Source organism: Musca autumnalis, unplaced genomic scaffold (genome assembly GCF_047663935.1).
Source record: "Musca autumnalis isolate F117 unplaced genomic scaffold, ASM4766393v1 scaffold_1, whole genome shotgun sequence".
Classification (NCBI taxonomy): domain Eukaryota; kingdom Metazoa; phylum Arthropoda; class Insecta; order Diptera; family Muscidae; genus Musca; species Musca autumnalis.
In genome coordinates, this window is record NW_027411644.1 from 315,168,042 (window position 1) to 315,188,471 (window position 20,430).

At 39.6% G+C, this 20,430-nt stretch overlaps 2 protein-coding genes across 17 annotated transcripts in view; both read right to left on the reverse strand.

Moving 5' to 3' along the window:
• Nucleotides 1-15,945, reverse strand: part of LOC141389958 (ubiquitin carboxyl-terminal hydrolase 46-like) — a 426,104-nt gene extending 410,159 nt beyond the window's left edge. For 12 of the 16 annotated variants that reach the window (XM_073962288.1, XM_073962281.1, XM_073962286.1 and 9 more), the window contains exon 1: nt 15,081-15,912. The gene's annotated coding sequence lies outside the window, so the exon portion shown is untranslated. Of the gene's footprint in view, nt 1-15,080 lie in introns of all 16 variants that reach the window. The other 4 variants (XM_073962273.1, XM_073962277.1, XM_073962265.1 and 1 more) reach the window with 2 other exon arrangements.
• A 1,791-nt stretch (nt 15,946-17,736) lies between these two features.
• Nucleotides 17,737-19,343, reverse strand: LOC141391490 (O-glucosyltransferase rumi-like). The gene is made up of 3 exons (XM_073964369.1): nt 19,086-19,343; nt 18,592-19,023; nt 17,737-18,523 (listed from the first exon to the last, which is right to left on the reverse strand). Exons 1-3 carry the CDS (start codon nt 19,258-19,260, stop codon nt 17,826-17,828), a joined length of 1,305 nt encoding a protein of 434 aa, XP_073820470.1. The 5' UTR covers nt 19,261-19,343; the 3' UTR covers nt 17,737-17,825.
• Between the last annotated feature and the right edge of the window lie 1,087 nt (nt 19,344-20,430).

Here is a 20,430-nt window from a genome sequence, read left to right on the forward strand (position 1 = left end):
CAATTCGGCCACTCCCTTCAGGAGTTACCGTACAAACAATTTTTCCGAACATTTCCGAACTTTTGTGGGGGAGGTACCTGAAGGAGTGGACCGATATGGCTTATTTCCAACTTAAACTACGTTTGCAAAAACAAATACGAAGGCCATATTTTGGACCGAATCAGCAGATCCGTTCGAGAGTTATCTTGCGCTCCAACCACTACACACGGTGTCATAGGGGTTTTTTGTATCTTTCAGGCTATTTCCTGAGGAAGTATGAACTTGCCTCTGAAGAAACTTGTACCGTCGTATGGGGGGCAGTGAATACAAGTTGCTACAACAAAAATCAAAGCGATTCGAGAGCAGGTCCTAAACTGAACTTTTCCGAAAATTTGTGTGGGAGGTACCCGAAGGATTGAACCGATTGAGTCCATATTGGAACCTCATCTAAGTCTGGTAGAAATTTTACGATGTGCAAATTGTGGACCAAATCGGTTACTACCTTCAAGAGTTATCGTGCGCACAACTTTTCCGAACATTTCCGAACTTTTGTGGGGAAGGTACTGGAAGGAGGGGACCGATATATCCCATCTTCGAACTGGACCGAATCGGTTGATCCGTTCGAGAGTTATCGTGCGCACCAGCCAGACAGACAGACGGACGGACATTGCTAAATCAACTCCAAATTGTCTGAAACACATTTCGTCCAAACATACTTGGGGTCTAAAACTATTATTTCGATGACGAACATTTTGCCCGTATGAAAGTGTATATACCCTCGTTGGCATAAATGCTGAGGGTATAAAAAAATGTACTAAGGGGGTGCTTTAGTTTTGGGCGACACTGTATATTAACACCGCTCCCATTTGGTTTTGTCAGATTATTGTATCAAAGAAGTAGACTATTTTTGTATTAAAAATCGCTTACATCTTCCGGTCAAATGTATGGAGCCCACCCGAAAAAATGTAAAACTTCTCAACAAATGGTGTCGTAGGACATGCCGTTCGGACTCGGCGATAAACAGTAGGTCCGATATCATTGAGCTAATATGAATCGGGGTGCACTCATTGATATGAGAGAAGTCTCTCTTGTCCCCCTGGGATGTTTGTGGAACAATTATAAAGTGTCACAATCACAAATTTCTTCAGGGTGTACAATCTACTTTAGGAAAGTATCGAGTGTACTTACGAGTATTCACTTTCTGTACGGGAGAAGTCAACACACAGCTTGAATATTCGTCGATGACAGGTGTATACCCTATATTCATATAAACCAAAGATCCTTGGGATCGTCTTCAATAACTCCCCTCACTTCTCTTCTCAAATCCAAATCCGCCAAGAGCTTCACAGCAATTGGTCCAGATGTTTTGGCAAAAAAAAAAAAGCTGAAGCAGGTTGTTGTTGTAGCATCGCAAATGTGTTCGTTCGTGTATTATTTCAGTTATCAGGTTCCTCTGTATCCAGATTCAAGAATTCTGCAACCTAAACAAATGCAGTGTATCGTGTGGTCCCAATCCACATGCTGGGCATGTGCATCGGCTGCATCGTCCGGAAATTAACTGGGCTAAAACCGCTCGTGTTTGCCTTGGCAGCTGGCGTTCTTCAGCTGCGATGGATAGGGGGTTGTCTCCAAGTACGGCATTCACACTGTATCTCTGTACTGCCTGCGCAAGCATGCCTAATAAGCATAATAAGATGTTCTCTTTTATACCTTTGGACCTCTCTCTAGATCATAAAGGAGAAAGCCTGTCCATTAATTCGTGGCAGGGATGCTCACTGCGATAGCAGCCAAGCAGATACTGCATCGAAAACATTTTGTGTTGACGCACCGGTAAAATCTTCGTCTCCTCATGAAGATGGTCACTGGTATCATGAGGAGGCACCCTTTTGCAGTCCTCATGGCAGCATTCTGGCAGGTGTGAATCTTCTTCCACTGCGTCGTGCAAACCTTTGCAGAACACAGGCCGGCCTATTGCATTGTAGGTGGTTTGTTTGTTAGTTCCCCAAGTGCTTACGGCCAGCGACTTGAGCACCTTGTTCCTACTTCTGATCTTATCGCAAATAGTTGTGGCATGCGCGGACGACTTAACCATGCTATCGAACGTTACACCCAGTATTTCGGGGTAGTTAGCTGTCGGAATCAACCAATTTGTTCAGTGGGAGCCTCATTTCAGCCGTCCATGTGGTGAGCAGCGCGGCAGTGGATTTAGCTGCGGATATTTTCATATTCCTCAGATAGAAGAACTGCACTAAGTTAGCTAGGTCTATACCGTCTGGAGGGTGTGGAATATCAGAAACGTAGAGGTTAAACAGTTCCGGAGATATCACCCCTCCTTGGGGAACTCCCTGTTTCACTCTACGGGGTTCGGACTTCTTGTTTCTGAATTCCACAAACGACTGGCGCCCGCACATATAGTTGATTACCCAACGTTTCAAACATGGCTGGCTATCAAATTGCTCAGCCAGCGCAGTACCCCTCTGGTCATTATCTAGGACGAAATGCCAAAGCTCGTGATGAGCATTGAAGGCCCCTAGCACCAGACGGTTATTGCCATCTAAAAGCGAACTTATAATCGGGCATATAACGCCGGGCACAGCTATTCATCGGCGGTATGTACATATTAAGCAGCTTTACCTCGGCATGTATGGGTCACTAGAGACAAGCTCAAACGAGATAGGTCTGTAGTGGACAGACTGGTGTATCAGGAAAGCAAGTCCTCCTCCGCTTCTTGTGCGATCCTTCCGCAAAACGTTGTAACCATCACACGCAAGCTACACGTGGCCGTGAGCTTTGTTTCTTGGATAGCGGCGACCATGATGTTTTTCCGACTCATACAATCTACAATTTCGCTGACCTTATTGCGGAGACCGTTGCAATTAAATTGCAGGAAAGATGCATTTCCGGGCCGTTGTTGTTGTTGTTTGGGGAGACTGCCGGAGTGTCTCGTATTCCGAACGACGAAGAATCAGACATCTCACCATTGTTGACATGTGGTGGATGAAGATCTGGCAAACGGAACAGATCCATACTGGCCCGGGGTTCATCTCTATCCCGGCACGGACCAGAAGATCTCGGAGCAGGCACTCTCCCATGGTGAAAAAAATACACGAACACAAACACATAATTGTTGAGGTGACGGCCTCTGGTCGAATCCGGTGCATAGAACAGGCCGCCGTGAATAGCATTTGGCTGAAGCAGGTTGGACCTAATGGTGCACATTCTTGCACATACATACGTTCAATGTATGCCTGTTTTTTTATGTCCTAGACATATGGATAAAGTTGTCTGTAGAAGACATCAATAGGTCTTAAGTTGTCTATAAAAGCCCTCAACAGTCCTCAAGATGGCTTCAATTGTCTATAGAAGACTTCAACTAAAGACCTAAAGAATACCTCAAGACGTTTTTTGTTGCCTATAGAAGGCCTCAAGAAGTCTTCTGTTGTATATCGAAGACCTCAAGAGATCTTCTGTGTCTATAGAAGACCTCAAAAGATCTTCTGTTGTCTATAGAAGACCTCATGAAGTCTTATGTTGTATATCGAAGACCTCAAGATATCTTTTGTTGTCTATAGAAGATTTCAATAGGTCTTTGTTGTCTGTGGAAGAACTCGACAGGACTTCTCTTATAGAAGATCTGAAGAGGTCTTCTGTTGGCTATTGGAGACCTCTGGATGTTATCTTTTGGCTATAAAAGTTCTAAAGATGTCTTCTGTTGTTTGTAGAAGACCTCAAGAAGTCTTTTGTGGTCAAGAGGTCATTTGTTGTATATAGAAGACTTCAAGACCTATGGAAAAACTCGATAGGACTTCTCTTGTCTGTAGAAGATCTGAAGATGTCTTCTGTTGGCCATAGAAGACCTCAATAAGCAAGGATGCCAGCAAAGGTGAATCGTACAGGCCGATTTCGGTTTTGTCGCCTGTAGCAAAGTACCTTGAGGCTTTAGTCCCTCCCAGCGTCAGAAATAGCTATTCAGATGCTGATCATCAACATGGGTTCCATAAACAGCACGGCACGCCATCTCAACACTTACAAGTCGAGGACTCAACCAAAGTAAACCATGTGATAGAAACGTGATGGTGGTGCTTGACTTATCAAAAGCCTTTGGTACTGTCAAGCGCTCGACTCTGTTTAAGAACATTGAACGGACAATTCTCCCACCAAATTTGGAACGGTTTAACCACTACCTCTCCTGCCTTCCGCCCCTCCAGACTGCATTGAGATTGTAACGTATGTGGACGATTGTACGAGCTTGGCGTCAGGTACCTTCCCTGAATTTTGACCAATCTTACCACCTTTTTCCACGCGAGGAATATGCCAATAACCGCCGTTAAATCTACCGCATTTGTGTTCACCACATGAACGGCGCCGGTGAGAAGAGATGGTGGCAGAATTCCGACCATAAACTACCCCAAAACTCTAGGGGTGGCATTCGACAGCATGTTTTCATCGTGCGCGCACGCCGCCACTATCTGTGACAAGCTGAAATGTAAGAACAAGGTCCACAAGTTCCTAGCCGGTAGCATTTGGGGTGCAGATAAAGAAACCTTGTTGACCACATATAAAGCGATCGGTCGGTCTGTGGTAAGATATGCGGCGCCAGTTTGGTCCTTGTGATACGGAATGGTGAAAGATTGAAACTTGCCAGAATGCCGCCGATTGCAGTACTTGCTTGAATGTTACGGTGAGAGCCATACCAATCACCATCTGGTGGATAGGCCCGACATATGCAGACACATCAAGATCTTCACGTTCTGGAGAACGGAGGTCCAATGATACAGGAGAGATAGATATAGATCAACAAGCATATCAAACAAGGACGCATAGTGTGAATAAAATCCTCGATGCACATCCCCCATCTATCGCAGCTGAGGAGTGTCAGCTGCCACGACAAACCAGAGTAGTTTTGGTTTAAAGAGACATCTGCCCAGCATACGACATGGGTCTGCACGACACACTCCACCTTTTCGACTGACCTGCCAAACCTACTCATCTAACCCCAATGGGCATGTGGTTACATTCTATCGAAACAGCCACTTTCCTAGAACTGGAACTGGACCCAGAGCCAGATTGAGCAGAAGAACGAAGACGCAAACATACAATAATAAACACCTGATCTGCCAAATGAATCACCTGGTAACCCGTCGTTTCTCTTAAGTTATACCATCTCCCTATAAACCGACTTAATCATCTCTGAACGCTGCATCATCAAAAAAAAAACTAATTGCCCTAGTTTCAGAGAGTTCACCAATCACCGCTTCAAGGGACTGTCCAGCACTTCTGATGTTCGGTAGCAGAAACGACTTTCCGAGGTGAGAAAAAATGTCCTAGCATAGGTAGCGGGACTAGCAAATCAGGCTTGTTGTTGTGGCATCATGAAACCTACGTTGAAGCATAGATTTGATGCTGAATTTGCAGCCGCTGACCGAAACACTATGGTTTCGGGTCAATACGGTACGTAAGAAGCCGCTTTCCGAGATATAATGCAGGTCGAATAGCCGAGGTGAGATAAAATGTCCTAGCATAGTCAGCGGGACTAGCAAATCAGGCTTGTTGTTGTAGCAGCATGAAACCTACGTTAAAGCATAGGTTTGATACTGGATTGGCAGCCGCTGGTCGAAACATTACGGTTTCGGGCCAATCCGGTACGTAAGAACTCGCAACCATGGGATTGCAAATCAAGGTGATGAGCTTTGTCGAGCAAACCCAACAGAGTCAGCGAGCTCACACAGGAAATTAAGAGGTTGATCGGTTAGCACAATGGGAATAAGTAGCTGTATCACCGAAGAAGTGCACAAGTTATTTTAATTGACAGCTAGCAACTCGGTAGTGACAGGGCGAAGAGAAGAGTAGTATATTGAATTAGATCGCTCCATGCCAGGAGTACCAAAACAATTTATAATGGATGATATTGCAAATACCATTATGAATGCCTGAGGGGTGTTCACACTAGCCATCAATGTCATATGACCCGAAATAAAACCATTCCATATCTGCCCCCACAGACAATGTGGAGACGTAATTTCACTGCATTTTTGCTGGTGTGGACGCAAAAAGTAAATGGCATAAGGGAAATTTCCAATATTGCATACACTAGCAACTGTATAACGATGGAAAATTTCAGTTCATATGACATTGATGCCTAGTGTAAACACCCCTTTAGTCATCCATAACGTTGGGTCCTAACGGAATCTCTATGATAATCTGAAACTTCTTAAAGAGCTAAGTGTCGAATATTTCGCCCAATTTCTCAATTTGTCGCTAGCCTGAAATCTGGAAAGTGGCAGTGTGATGCTGGCTACTGAGGTTAGACAAGGACGTTTTTGTTGCCCGTAGCAAAGACTCTTGAGGCTTTACTCCTCCCCAGCTTCAGACACATGTAACTACCCAGTTACCGATCATTATATTGGTTTCACAAGCAGCTCAACAGTATAAAAGCGCTAAATGTCATCTGCACACAGTCCAACAAGCCTTTCGATAGGACAGTGTTGGTGACACTCGACTTATCAAAATACTGTCAACCACTCCTTATAATTGTTCCAAAAACATCCCAGATGAGATAAGGGAGACTTCTCTCCACTCCTTAATTAACTTACTTACTTACTTATTCCGGACCTCTTTTACCTTGCAGTGTAGAGGTTTTTGCAAAGATTTCTCCATTTTACTCTGTCTTGAGCCGCAGCTTTGGCTGTTGTGGGTTCTATATTACGTTTGGTTAATATATTGTTAACTGTGTCCATCCAGGTTTTCCTTCGTCTTCCTCTACTTCTTGTCCCAGTGGGTCTTGCTTCTAAAGCACGTTTTGGTAATCTTGTATCTGGCATTCTTGTCACATGGCCAAACCATCTTAGATTGTTTTTCTCGATTTTGTCGTTAAGGGGCTCGATTTCTAGGTTAGATCTGATTGTATCATTTCTAACCCTATCTCTCCTGGTTTTTCCTGCAACGCGGCGTAGGTACTTCATTTCTGATGTTTGGATTCTGTTCTGGTTTTTGGTTGTGAGTGCCCATGATTCACTTCCATACGTAAGTGTTGGAACGTAAGTTGATTTGAAAACTGCTAGTTTTGTTCCTTTTGTTACTTCTCTCTTACTGATGAAGTTTCGGTTGAGGCTATAGTAGAGATTTGCTGTTGCTGATATTCTACGGTTAAGATCTCTGTCGGCTTTCCCGTCTTCGCTTAGTATTGCACCAAGGTAGCAAAAATGTTTAACTTGTTTTAGGGGTTCAGTTCCGATGTGCAGTTGGTGTTCACATTTATTTCGGCTGATGACCATTGTTTCCGTTTTCTTGATATTAATGCGTAGACCCCGTCTTGTCATTTCGTTTACGAAAATGTTTATATTTTGTTGTAGGTTTTCTTGATTGTTGGCTAATATAGTCACATCGTCTGCATAAGCTAGCATTGATATTTTGACAGGTTGCATTTTCCAATTTCCCATATTCAATGTTCGAAATGACTCCTTACACGTCTTTATAATGTCGTCCATTAGAATTATAAATAAATATGGGCTCAATATGTCTCCTTGTCTTACACCTTGGTTCGTCAGAAATTCTACCGAGGTAGAGTTTCCCGTTCTCACGTAATTTCGGCATATTTTATAAAAACTTTTTATTCTTCTTATCAAATTACCGTTGACATTTCTTTTGTCCAGCACATCCCATATTTCCTGCCATTTTACCGAGTCGAAGGCTTTTTCTAGATCGATAAAGCAACAATGTGTTTCCTTATTGTACTCTATGGTCTTTTCTGATATTTGTCTCATTGTGAATATCAGGTCTTGTGTACCTCGATTGGGTCTGAAACCACACTGTTCTTCTTCGAGTTCGTCTTCGATTTCACTCCTTAGTCTGTTTGTTAGGATTCTAGAGTAGATTTTTCCTGCAACTGATAAAAGGGATATTCCTCGATGGTTCTGACAAAGTTGGTTATCGCCCTTTTTGAATATGGGGTTAATTATGGCTACCTGCCAGTCGCTGGGTATCGTGGCCGTCGTCCATGCAACATTTATCACTTTGAGAAGCATTTCTTCGCCTGTCGCACCCATGTATTTCAGCAGTTCTGGGGCTATACCATCGTGGCCTGCTGCTTTCCCCAGTTTCATTTTCTGTAGAGCTTGACTAAGTTCTTGCGTTGTTATTATATTTGTTACACCTTCATCTTCTTGAGTTATTGGTGTTTGTTCCGTAACAGGTGTGCTATCACCATTTAGTAGCTCGTTGAAATACTCTCTCCACCGTGCCATTATCTTTTGGTCGTCCCTCAGTAGCTCTCCTTCTTTACTTCGGATAAATTTAATGGGGCACTCTTTTGTTCTTCTGAGGCTTTTTAAAGTTCTATAAAACAGTTTTTGGTTCTGATTGTAGTTTTCTTCCATATATTTTCCGAATTCCTCCCACGATTCTGATTTCGATTTGCGGACAATTTCCTTGACTCTTATTCGTTGTTCTTTGTAATGGTTGTAGTTTGATGGCGTTCTGTTGTTGAGGTATTGTTTCCATCTTGTTTTCTTTTCTCTAACTTCGCATTTAATAGTGTCGTTCCACCATTTGGTTGCTTTAACGTGTCGTCCTCCGCACTTCGCTTCGCCGCATACTTCTTTTGCTGCTTCTATCATTATGGTTTTAAAATTAGTCCATAAGATATCTACATTTTCATTTAGAGCCGATGTTCTAAGTTCATTTGCCTTTTCTGTTACTTTTCGAGCAAATTCTTCTTGGACCGTCCTGGATTTTAATTTTGAAATTTTAATCTTTGTTCGCAGATTTCTCTGTCTGGTTGCTTTTCGCGGGGTTTTTGTTATTGCTCTGCGCAAAACGACCAGAAAGTGGTCGCTGCCTATTTCCGGACCTCTTTTGACTCTGGCGTCCCGGCATCTAGGTAGTTGGTTTTTCCTAATAATTATATAGTCTATAACCGATTTTTCATGTCGTGCGGGTTCCTCCCTCGTGTATCTATGAATGTGTTTATGAGGAAACATTGTGTTTGTAATTATTAGCTGATTGGCAATACAGAATTGCAACAATCGGGTACCGTTGTTGTTTATTTCTTCCTCCCCGTATTTCCCTACAACATTTTCATAATTTTCTGGGCTTCTTCCAACTCTTCCGTTGAAGTCCCCCATTAGGATCACATCTGTAGTAATGTCGTCAATAGTGTTTTGAAGATTGTCAAAAAATGTATCTTTTTCTTCTGCAGATGCGTCTTCTGTTGGTGCATACGCAACAACTAATGTTGTATGTGAAGTGTCCTCTTTAACTTTTAAAGCCATTATTCTTTCATTTATGAATTTCCATTCGCAGATAGAGTCTTCCATTTCCTTATGGATTACGAAGCCTACGCCAGCTCGGGCTCTTTCCTTCTTCGGAACTCCAGAATATAATAGAATGAAACCGTCTTTTAATATTTCACAGCCGCACCCCTTCTTCTTTGTTTCGGTTATGGCTAGGTATTTAACATTTGTTCCCAATATTTCATCAACCAATTCGTTTTCTTTCCCATTTAAGCTTCTTATGTTCCATGTTCCGTACTCGATAGATTTCGTCGCCAGTTCGGTGATCTGTTTTTCGGATTGGTTTTTATATTTTCTCTTTGCGTGTTCGGTTTAATCAGTTAGCATTCGGAGAAGTGAGTGATTGGACCACTGTCTCCTATCCTGGTTGAGAGGGCTGCTCTCAATTAAGGTTCCCCAGGATTAACCTTTTGCCTAAACACGAGCGTACACTTCTTGGAAGTCTGTGGGCGCCACCGTTGACCTATATAGGCTCATCCGCTGCCATCCCTACTGCCTTGTCCGCCGTAACAACGCAGATACCTAGAGACCCTATTCCCCACCTATTTGGGTTGGCTCTCACAGGTATATTAGGGTTATACCGCCCATGGTCGGTAACGTGGGGTCCGCGGGGTCGTTACACCCGTCATCCCTTTTTAGGAATGCCCCTGCGGGCTATAATTAATTAAATGTAATTAAAATTTGCACTTTGAAATTGCAAACGAATCAGAAGAAGCAAATTCTTAAAATGTCGTTCAAAAGTTGCAATTAGCACCTCCTTGATTTATTAAATTGCTATGATACTGCTATACATTTCACACCAACTGTATCTACGCGTAATGAATGACAACAATCGCCAGCGATTGGTTTTATTTTTCATATCTTTAACCTGATTTCTGACCAAATTAAAGAGCGCAACAAACTGCCCTGGCAGATAGATGGATGGATGGATTAATGGCGAGCGAATCTATAAACATGATATTAAACACAATTTTGGGAACCAAGAAGAAAAATAATCATAGATATTTGTGTGTTGATCTTAATTAACGTAATTATGCATAATTATAAAGACAGATTATACGAAACAAAAGCAAAAAAGAAAACAATACAAAACCAATAGCCAGTCAATGAAAATATACAATCAAACTCAAATAGAGAGAAAACATTGAATTAAATTTTCTCATTGGCTGTTGTGAGTGAAATTTTTATTACAGTAGCAATTAAGATGTAATTTGTTGTTTTTTTTTTTCTTTTCATCAAATTCATTTACAAAACCCAATCAGCTGATCATCAAAAAGTCAACAGGTTTTTGCTTATTCAATGAATTTTGTTGTTTTTTTTTTCTACTGAGCAAACACAATTTAAACAATTTCATTTTGGATGGAGGAAGTAATTTACTAAAATGAAATTATTGTCGCTGGAGGGCAGGTGAGTGAGAGAGAGGGAGAAGAAGTGAATGAGCAGAAAAAGGGTAAGTAAACATGCACAAATTGAGCATTGTAGCAATTGCTGTTGTCATAAATATGTATGGTGGGAATGCTACTCTACAACTGCGACTGTCAATAGTCAGACAACATTCACCGTAAATAAACTACTAAGTTTTGTAATAGGAAATTATAAATTAATTTGATTGATTCAGATTGTTGTAATTATTACAGGTATGTGTGGAAATAGATAGAGAAAATCTGATGTTATTTATGAAAGAAAATTTATTTGGGAAAATATGAAATTGTTAAGTGGCAGACAGTTGAAGTCTGTGTTTTGTTTTGTAACAAGGATTGTAAAGAAATTGAGTGTTGTAAAAATATACACATTGGAAAGATAACGAACAAATCTAGTTAATGAGACTGACTACAGGATAATGGTAGATATGAGTTTAGAAAGAAGTGAATTAAGTCCCGGACATCTCAGCGGATTTGGTGAAATTCTGGGAACGACATTCACCCGTTAAAAGTTTAGATTAAAACGATGGCTAGTAATCCGGCTGAAAAAACATGTCAGATAATGGGGAATTGTAAAAAATCCTTGGAGACAACCTACAATAGGCTGCCTATTGCTGGAATATGCAGATCCAGCTTAGAACCCACCGATTGTTGAGACACAATGGAGAATAAAACCACAGCAGCGGGTTCTTCGATACCGGAATGACTCGGAACCACACATGTTCGCATTTGTATTGTTTTTGTGTTGGAAGCAGCATATCCCGAAATGCCTGCTAAGGCCATGCCGGGTCGGAGGAAACCCCAAGACCAATATGGATATGAACTTCGGTGAGAAAAAATAGATGCCGCGAGTGGGTGCATCTCCGAGGTTGTTATGGACTCGTTCGTGTGAGTGACTGCGACAGGGACTATGTTACTGCATGAACACAACCCCCTATGAGTTGCCGTCATCAGTATACGTGACTCCCCTGCAGACAGCCCCATCTCCAACACCAGCCGTTACAGTTCGAATCCCTGAATATGCATCATTCTTGGAATTTAATGTAATATTGGATTTTATGAGTCGGAAGAATATGAAGGTAGCGGACACTAACATTGTTCAGGAGTCCAGACCCCCACCCGTTAATGATGAAGAAAGAAACCTGCCCAGAGACACGAGGTGCACCCTATCGCAGATCAGGCCGGGATTCTCGAGGTTCCTCAACAGCTACCTATGTCAAATCAATCCCGAGATCTCAGATCAATGCCCAAAGTGCGACAGCTCCTTCCATACGACAAGGCATCATTTCGCGTGCCCGCAAAACCCCACGGATCTGACACCTGAGGCACTATGGACAATTCCGATCCAGGCAGCAATCTTCCTTGGATTGAATGTGGAATAGTAAAATGTCACTTTCTCTAATTTTCAAACTTTCTCCTTATTTTTCTTTTCTATACTTTGTTTCTCCCACCCACATATATACGTGGAAACTCTTTAGGGGCTACAACAACAACAACTGCAGCAGTGGGTTCTTTGTACCGGGTTGACCCAAAACCAAAAGCGTTTGGGCGTTTGGAGCTGCCATTCCAGCTTCAAAACAATGCTGCTACAACAACCACAACTGTATCTTACAGCGTTGTTACGTTTACAACGTACTGAGGAAGTATCGAACCAGAAGAGCAGGTAGGTAGTTTTCCTATTGCACCAGTCCTCCTTAAATACAGTCCTAGCTTGCTTTTGGAAGATAATAAGCCTCTAGTCTCAGGGGACTTTAATGTTCATCATAAGCTGTGACATTCGGTACTCGGAAACGAGCAGAGGGGTATAGTGCAAGCTGAGCAGATTGATAGCTCTATGTTTTGCACGGTCAATGAGAACACAGTTCCCCAGACATAATCATCGTGTCACCTGGCAACTCGCCTTTTCTCTAGGATCAAACTAATTCCCATAATTGTATCCATCAGCAGACCGCACGATTTCATCTCCTCTAAACGCCGAACTTTTATAAATTACGGGAAAGCTAATTAGCATGGTTTCAGAGAGTACGCTAATCACCAATTTACAGTTCTGTTCAACCCTGATGTTCGGGTAAGAGAAAGGACATTCCGGGACATCATCACTGCTGCAGCCGCTCGCCAATACCTGCTTGGTCGAATACCGGAAGTGAGACCAAATTTCCAAGAAGAGGAGACGGGATTAGCAAATAAGTGCGATGAGCTTCGTCATCCAAGCCCCAGTGACTCCAATGTCAGGAAGGAGCTGACACTGGAAGTTAACATGTTGATCTGGAACGCTAAATCATTCAAACCGTGGAGCCCTGATGAAATTTCCATTGTAAGACTGAGATAACTAAATGAGGCAGGGGTTGAGTATCTCATCAAAGTTCTCAACCTGTCGCTAGGCACGCACATCGTGCCCGAAGTCTGGAAAATGGACAGGGTGGTCTCGCTTTTGAAACCAGCCAAGTATGCCAAAAAAAGTTAAAGATCGATTTCGCTTTTGTCGCCCATAGAAAGATCTTGAGGCCTTATTCCTCCCCAGCATCAGAAGTATGTAGCTATACAATTGCATATACGCCATATCCACACATATTAGTCGAGGACTCAATCAGAGCAAACCGTGTAATAAAACAGTGATGCTGACGCTTGACTTATTAAAAGCCTGTGATGCTGTCAGGCACCCCACGCAACTTGAAGATATCGAGCAGACATCCCTATGTATGTGTGGACGCCAGTGGTACGTGGAATTCACGACCAAGAAGTCCAACCGGCGGAATTCTTTTAGTGCCAGGCAGGGATGGCAGCAGACCTATATTTTGTTGCGATTTTTAACATGGAACAGTTTACATCCCCGCTTAAACAGTTCTTTTTGTACTTCAAAAATTACAAGTGGAGGGAAAAACACCAATATTCCCTGGGACAAGGACTGATGACGCAGTGCATACGGCACAGGGCGCGCACGACACACTGCACTTGTTCAACTGAGCTGGCAAACCTACTCAAATGACTCCAGTAGATCCGTGGTAACATCCAAACGAGAACATCCACATTCCTAGAACTGGAGATAGACCCAGAGAGCCAGATTATGCAGAAAAACGAACATACAAACATATAAATACTGTTACAACAACAACAAAAACATTTGACAAACTCAGGGATTTCGGAAAGTGGAATGTTTCCAAATGTAGCAATAACTTCCAATTGAACTTTTTGATTTTAATATTTCATTCATCATTGCTTTAGAATTTGTTGCTGTTGTAGCAGCATGGGTTGGCAGCCGAAACACTATGGTTTCGAGTCAATGCGGTACGAATTGAATTGAAAAGAGCCCGCTGCCGGCTGCCGTAAGGTTGTTTAGAACTTCTTGGATTTTTATCTTAAACATAGAGGATCATTCATTTCTGTCTATGTTGACAATCCAATGTGGTTCAATGTTTTATTAGATCTTGCGCCTAAACATATAATTTTAATCGATATATCGATTATTAAGACTGTGGTATCCAGCCGCATTGCCAAGAGAATAGTTCAGCTGAGATTGTAACAATTACTATGCACAAACTTGCCTCACTAACAACATCAACAACATTTTCGTAAATACCTACAACACTATTTTCTTTTTTATTATAAAACTCTGTCATATTTATAAAATGATTAATAATCATAATCACTTCTCATAATTTTTCTCTCCAACCTAATTATAAATAATCCTTCACACATAATCCTTCACAAAATAAATAATAATGACAGCTCCAATTACATTTTTGCAATGTGGTTTTGTGTAGGTGGCAACATTGTTCTCTATATTGCAAAAAAATAAAAGAGACAAGAGAACTCATAACATCTTCAAAGAGTAAAGCATGGCACAATCATACAAGGTACCCGCCTCAGCCCAGCTGATGTACTGCGAAATGTCAAAAAAATTGTTGTAATTGAAAACACAAAAATCAAAAACAAAAATTTAAATGAAAAATTGTGAATTTTTGATAGATTTTTGTAATAACGCGTTTATTAATACCTGCCTAATGAAATTTTGTCGAAAAAAATTATGAGAATCACTTTATTTTTCGAAAACATTTTTGACATTTCACAGTACTGAACTGGTTTTTGTTGTAGTTGTTGCCTGATGCATCTATCTGCTAATGGGTACTTTACACTATATGTATTTTACATATGAGTTGTCACTTTTTATATACAAAATGTATACGCAAAGTGACAACACATATGAAAATAACATATCGTGTAAAGTACCCTTAAAGGAGGGAATTTGTTAGAAAAGACCATGTCTAAAATTTAAGGGGGGAGGTGAATCAATCAAATAAAAACGCACAAGAAATAATTATCCGCCAGAAAACAATTAGATGGAAGTATAACTGTAAATAATAACATAATTCTGATTCCTTCGACCACTTACCTTATTTGTAATAATAATTTGATGGTAACCGTAGTATGATGAAAATATTTTAAATATTTTTTTCTTGGTTTAAATTGCACTAACAAATAAACGCACTGTTTTTTGGACACACATGCAAAGTTATAAACAATGACAGCACACAAACTTTCAGTTCAAGTTGTTAAAAGGTCCCCTCCATTCGTCACTTGTTCTGTCCGTGGTTATGTACTGGCTAATATCGTTCGTTTTGTAGTGTTGTTGTTGGTTTACTGTTGTACTTCTCTTCTTTTCTACTTGCTTTTTGCAATATGATATGACCAAATTACGTATACTTCGTTTCGTTTTCTTTTTTATATTTTTGCGGTTGGTTGTTGTAAATTACCGTTTTTTCTCTGATTTGCTTCCTCTTTAATTTCTGTCAAACAATTAGAATTTTTGCAATAAACCACTGTTCAATAATTTACTTTTTTTAGCTATAAAAACACACAAAATTTTCGAGTTTCACAATTTGTTGTTATTATATCGATTGGTTTTTTTCTTGTTTTTTTCTTCTGTCGTCGTTTTCGTAGCTTTCTGTTGGCGTAAATTATGACAATGAGTGAGGTTTGTTTCTTCTAACTTGTTTTCTAATTGCTTACGTATTTTCAGTATGATATTGAGCAAAATTTTTCTTTAAACACTTGAGATTTGTTGTTTTCGTTATGTTGCGGTAACTTGGCCTTCGATTTTATTTGCAAATTTACACGGATTTTTATCTTAGGATAATTTTTACGACAATCAACTAAAAGAAATCTACCAGACCATATCACGTCTGTCGTTTTTCGTTCGTTTGGCAATTGATTGGTTGATTATAATTGTAGTGTTGGTAATCTGTTGATGTTGCTGCTGTTTGGTTACCAAGTACCCATCGTTTTCAGTTTTAATGGGTGGTTATTTTAAGTGAGTTGTTTTGAAGTTCAAGTTGGATTCTGATACGAAATGACACATTTTTCTTATAGGTACCTTTTATTCAATGTTTAATAAGGGAATAATAGTACGTTTTTATATAACCGGATTTAACAAACTCACTGTGTTTCAAATTTCAATTCCATTGCTTATATTTCAAGTAAATCCTCATAGAGAAGGTTATACTATGTTTACATTTGCGAAATCAACTCGATTTCAGCTGTCAATTCCTTTGCGTATACGTCAAATGAAAACTCATCTGAAATCGATTGGATTTCATTTGACGTTTGTGCAATGGAATTGACAGTTGAAATCGAGTGGATTTCGTAAATGTAAACATAGTATTAACCCTGCAAAAGGCTATAATATAAACATGGTCTAATGGTACGGTTACACTAGAGTTCTTTGTCGGGTTAACCCACTTCGAGAGGATTTATTTGACGTTTGCGCTATGTAATTGACATTTGAAATCGCTGGGTTAATCTGGTTAAGTGTAACCGGGGTATAAGACTCATACCGAAACAAGTCGAGTTTACGCAAAGCGCAAAAACAATGTTCAGCATAATACAAGTTAATCTAGTCTCGTCATTCTGATCCACAAATATATATAATACGTGTGCACTTAACCGGATTAACCCAATAGGTTTGGGTTTCAAATGTCAACTTGGTCCACACTAGAGTGATTTCATTGAATAAATTGCATGAAATTATGCGTCTCTAGATCTACTTCCATAGTAGAGTAAAACTATAAAATTGCTGTAGTGGGGAAATCGATTTAAGAACGCCTAATTTCATGAAATTTTTTAATGAAATTCACGCTAGTGTTGACCGGGACTTCCATAGCGTAAACATCAAATAAATCCTCATAAAGAGGCTTAACCCGGCAAAATGCTCTAGTGCAAACGCCGTTTTATAGTACGTTTACATATAACCGGATTTAATAAAACAATTGAGCTTCAAATTTCAGAAGGTTAACCCGCAAAAAGCTCTAATGCAAATGGCGTTTAACACTGCAAATACCCTTAATGTAATCATGGGTTTAAAAAGCGTCTACGATTACTACATTCTCCGCCTTATATTACCGAGGATAGAAAAGTTATAGTACGTTTACGTATAACCGATGGGCTACAAACCGTACATCGTCAATTTATTGAGCATCTCATAATTGTGGAGATCAATGAATGGGCAAATCGGGTCGCATACATTGTCATCTGAACAGGGGGTGTCATTGAAGGCGATAGGACAAAGCTTTTTTAAGAACAAAAATCAACATTTTTGGGGTCTAGTCTGTTGAAGCAATTTAGTATGTATGTTAGTCCCGATTTACATTAGGCGAGTTTACTTGCGGCAATTGTCAGTTTGTGGGTGAGAGAGGGTGTTGAGAGGCAAAGGGTTACCATATACCTCACCTCTCTCTCCATCAAACTGACAATTGCCGCAAGTAAACTCGCCCAATGTAAATTGGGACTAATAAAAGGAAATTCTGTTCCGACAAGTTTTGTTTTCAAAACAAAGAAAATAATGTCAAATACGAAAAATTTAAAAGGAATTGCCTGAAAATTGTCGATTCGAGTATTTTTTTCCATTTCCATTCCCCTTACGTGTCTCTCCTACAAACAGGAACTTACCGCAAGTGAACTCACCTAATGTAAATCGGGACTAATGTCCGACAACAAGTAGATTTATTGTCGTTTGGTTTTATGAGAAGAAACCTACTGTAGATATAAACACATTTATGTATGTATATAAATATGGAATGTATTTTTAATATCCGTACTTATGTATGATATAAAAAAATATAATAAGAGATTCACTTAAGCTTTAAAACTCATCAGAACGTTTTCTTTTCTGAGACGTTGACTTCTTCTCTTTGACCTCTATGAGGCTTTTGTCTTCAACTACTTGATATTTCAATAATTTGGCATAATTTAACATTAGGCTTCTCCAATAACATTCCACATCTTCCATACGCAAATGGCGCCATATAAAATCATAACCCGCCTCAGCAATATCTTTAGCCAAATTATCATTACGTTTAAAGAACTCCAAAATTTCCTCAATTTCAGCCTGACTTGGATCCTTAGCTAATGGTACATAATGTTTCCAAGGTTTTAGTGCAGGATAAAAAAATTCCAACCATTCGCTGCCAACATGAAAAACCAAGGAGCGACACAGAAATAAATGTTTAAAACGAAATGAAGCCGCCACACCACGAAAATTGAAAAGATATTTAAACTGGCAATGATACTCAAAGGATACCTCCTCTGCCGGTTCAGCTCCCAAGGTGTCTTTTGGTGATTTCCATGCTTGATTTTTGGTATAGGCAGCATCAACTAAATCTGGTTTTGAGCGGGAAAGTAAAATCAGTGAATCCCTTTCGTGTGATGTTCTAGATCCACGAAAGAAGCCCTTGCCAATTTTCTTTTCCCAAGCATAATCATTTGCAGCTTGCTTGATTTTCTCACGCTGTACGTCCCACCTACCTATGCCGGTAGGAAATAGCTTAATGGCTGGACCACCTGTTTACCATTTATTCCAATTAAATAATTTATTAAGCATTTTCTTTTCAATTCACTGGCATCCTCACCTGCCCAAAATGTCCATGCTGGATACATAATGTCACGATAATCCTCTGTCTTGGAGAAAGAAAATACCGGCAATGCTTCTTTGGAAAATCTTCCACTTATTTGCGGGTAGTCTCTTGTATTAATTACAAAATCCATGTTGGGTAAAGATGGTAAAAGTTTCAACAGGAAATGTTCTATGCCCTCGCAGCGGGCGGGGAAGAAGCAATCCATTTGTCTATATAATTTATTATTGAAAATCTTGTAGAGAGTACCATACTTAGTGGCATCTTTAATGTTTTGCCGAGTTATGCCTTTCTTTTGGAACACTTCCAAGTCTTTTTTCCACACTTTTTGATGACACTCACATTTTGTATCTTCCGGTTCAGTGGCAGTGGAACAAGGTTTATATTTCTCCCGGGCTTTTTCAATTTTTGAAATAATACGGCGAGAAACTAAAATGCATACCATTAATTTTCAATAATTATTGTAGATAACATCATTATGAAAATACCACCTTCATCATTATTTCCATTATTGAGTATAGGCTTCGTTGAACTGCTTTCCCCACATCCACTGGAAGTTTCTTTTGTACACATCCCCTTTGTACCGGCATTCTGTCCCTTAATCTCTTGGGAACGTATTGAAAATTGTAATTGGTGTAAAAATAAAATAAACACAATCAACTTCATTGAAAATAGAGGCAAAAGTGATGGTAAACAAAACAAATGTCAAAATGATGTTATGTCAAAATGATATAATTTGTAGCAAGCAACAGCGTTGCCAGTATTTTTTAGACTCTTTTCCCCAACTTGCCCAAAACTTTTCCCCAAAATTCCCCAGATTTTATTGAATTTCCTCAAAAAAATCCCCAAAATTTTTTTAAACAAATAATTACAAAAAAAATGGAAAGTAGTTTTATTTTACTATTGAAATTCATATCATTAAACTTGTAAAGTATTCTATACACTTATATATGAATTAAATTAACGATATTGAAAACTTCACTTTCAAGTGATTCAGAATCATTAGTCTCATTGGATTTATATACATTTGTATAATGAAAGAGTTGTAACATTTCTTTAGGTGAGTCAAAATTTCTACAACAAATGGAGTTGTTAGAAAATTGATTATTTATTCTAGTAACTTGTACTGCATTTAAAGAATTATTTGTTGGAACGGAAAGCATATTTTGTCCCGGCCCACACTAGAGTAATTTCAATGAAATTTTGACATGAAACTTTCCTTTTTTTGGGAAAAATGCATAATTTCAAGAAACTAGTGTACACGGTTTCATGTATTCTGCAATTTTGCTTTGTTGCAATATTCGTATGAAACAAACAGACCGTTTTATTTTACATTTTCTTTTATTTTCATGTCAAAATTTCAGTGAAATTACTCTTAGTGTGGCGAATGATAACTTTCTCCATTGCGATTCTTAAACAATCGTGGAGATTTTTGTGTTGAATACTGGTTCTGAAAAGGTTCGTATAGAGCTAAAATTGTGTTAACCCAGTGAATTGCTGCAAATATTGGGGTAAAATTGCTTGTAAGTTTAATAATTGCATATTTGTAGGCATCGGTTACAGCATTTGTATTAACAGCGGTTAAGATATTCGGCACTGGACTTTTTAACTTTAATAATTGTTTACTCAAAAAAAGTACAAGTCAAAATTAAAGCCTAGGTCCATAGCTCCTCATGGTAAATATGCCGAGTCGTTTTCGATCGATTCCACTATTTTTTCAATATCTTCTTAATTTTTTTATAAATGGTTTCAATATTCGGGTGCACAGGGAAAAATGCATACTAGCAGTGTGCATCGGTTTGAAAACTTAGATTAAGCCCCGTTCTTATATCTTTT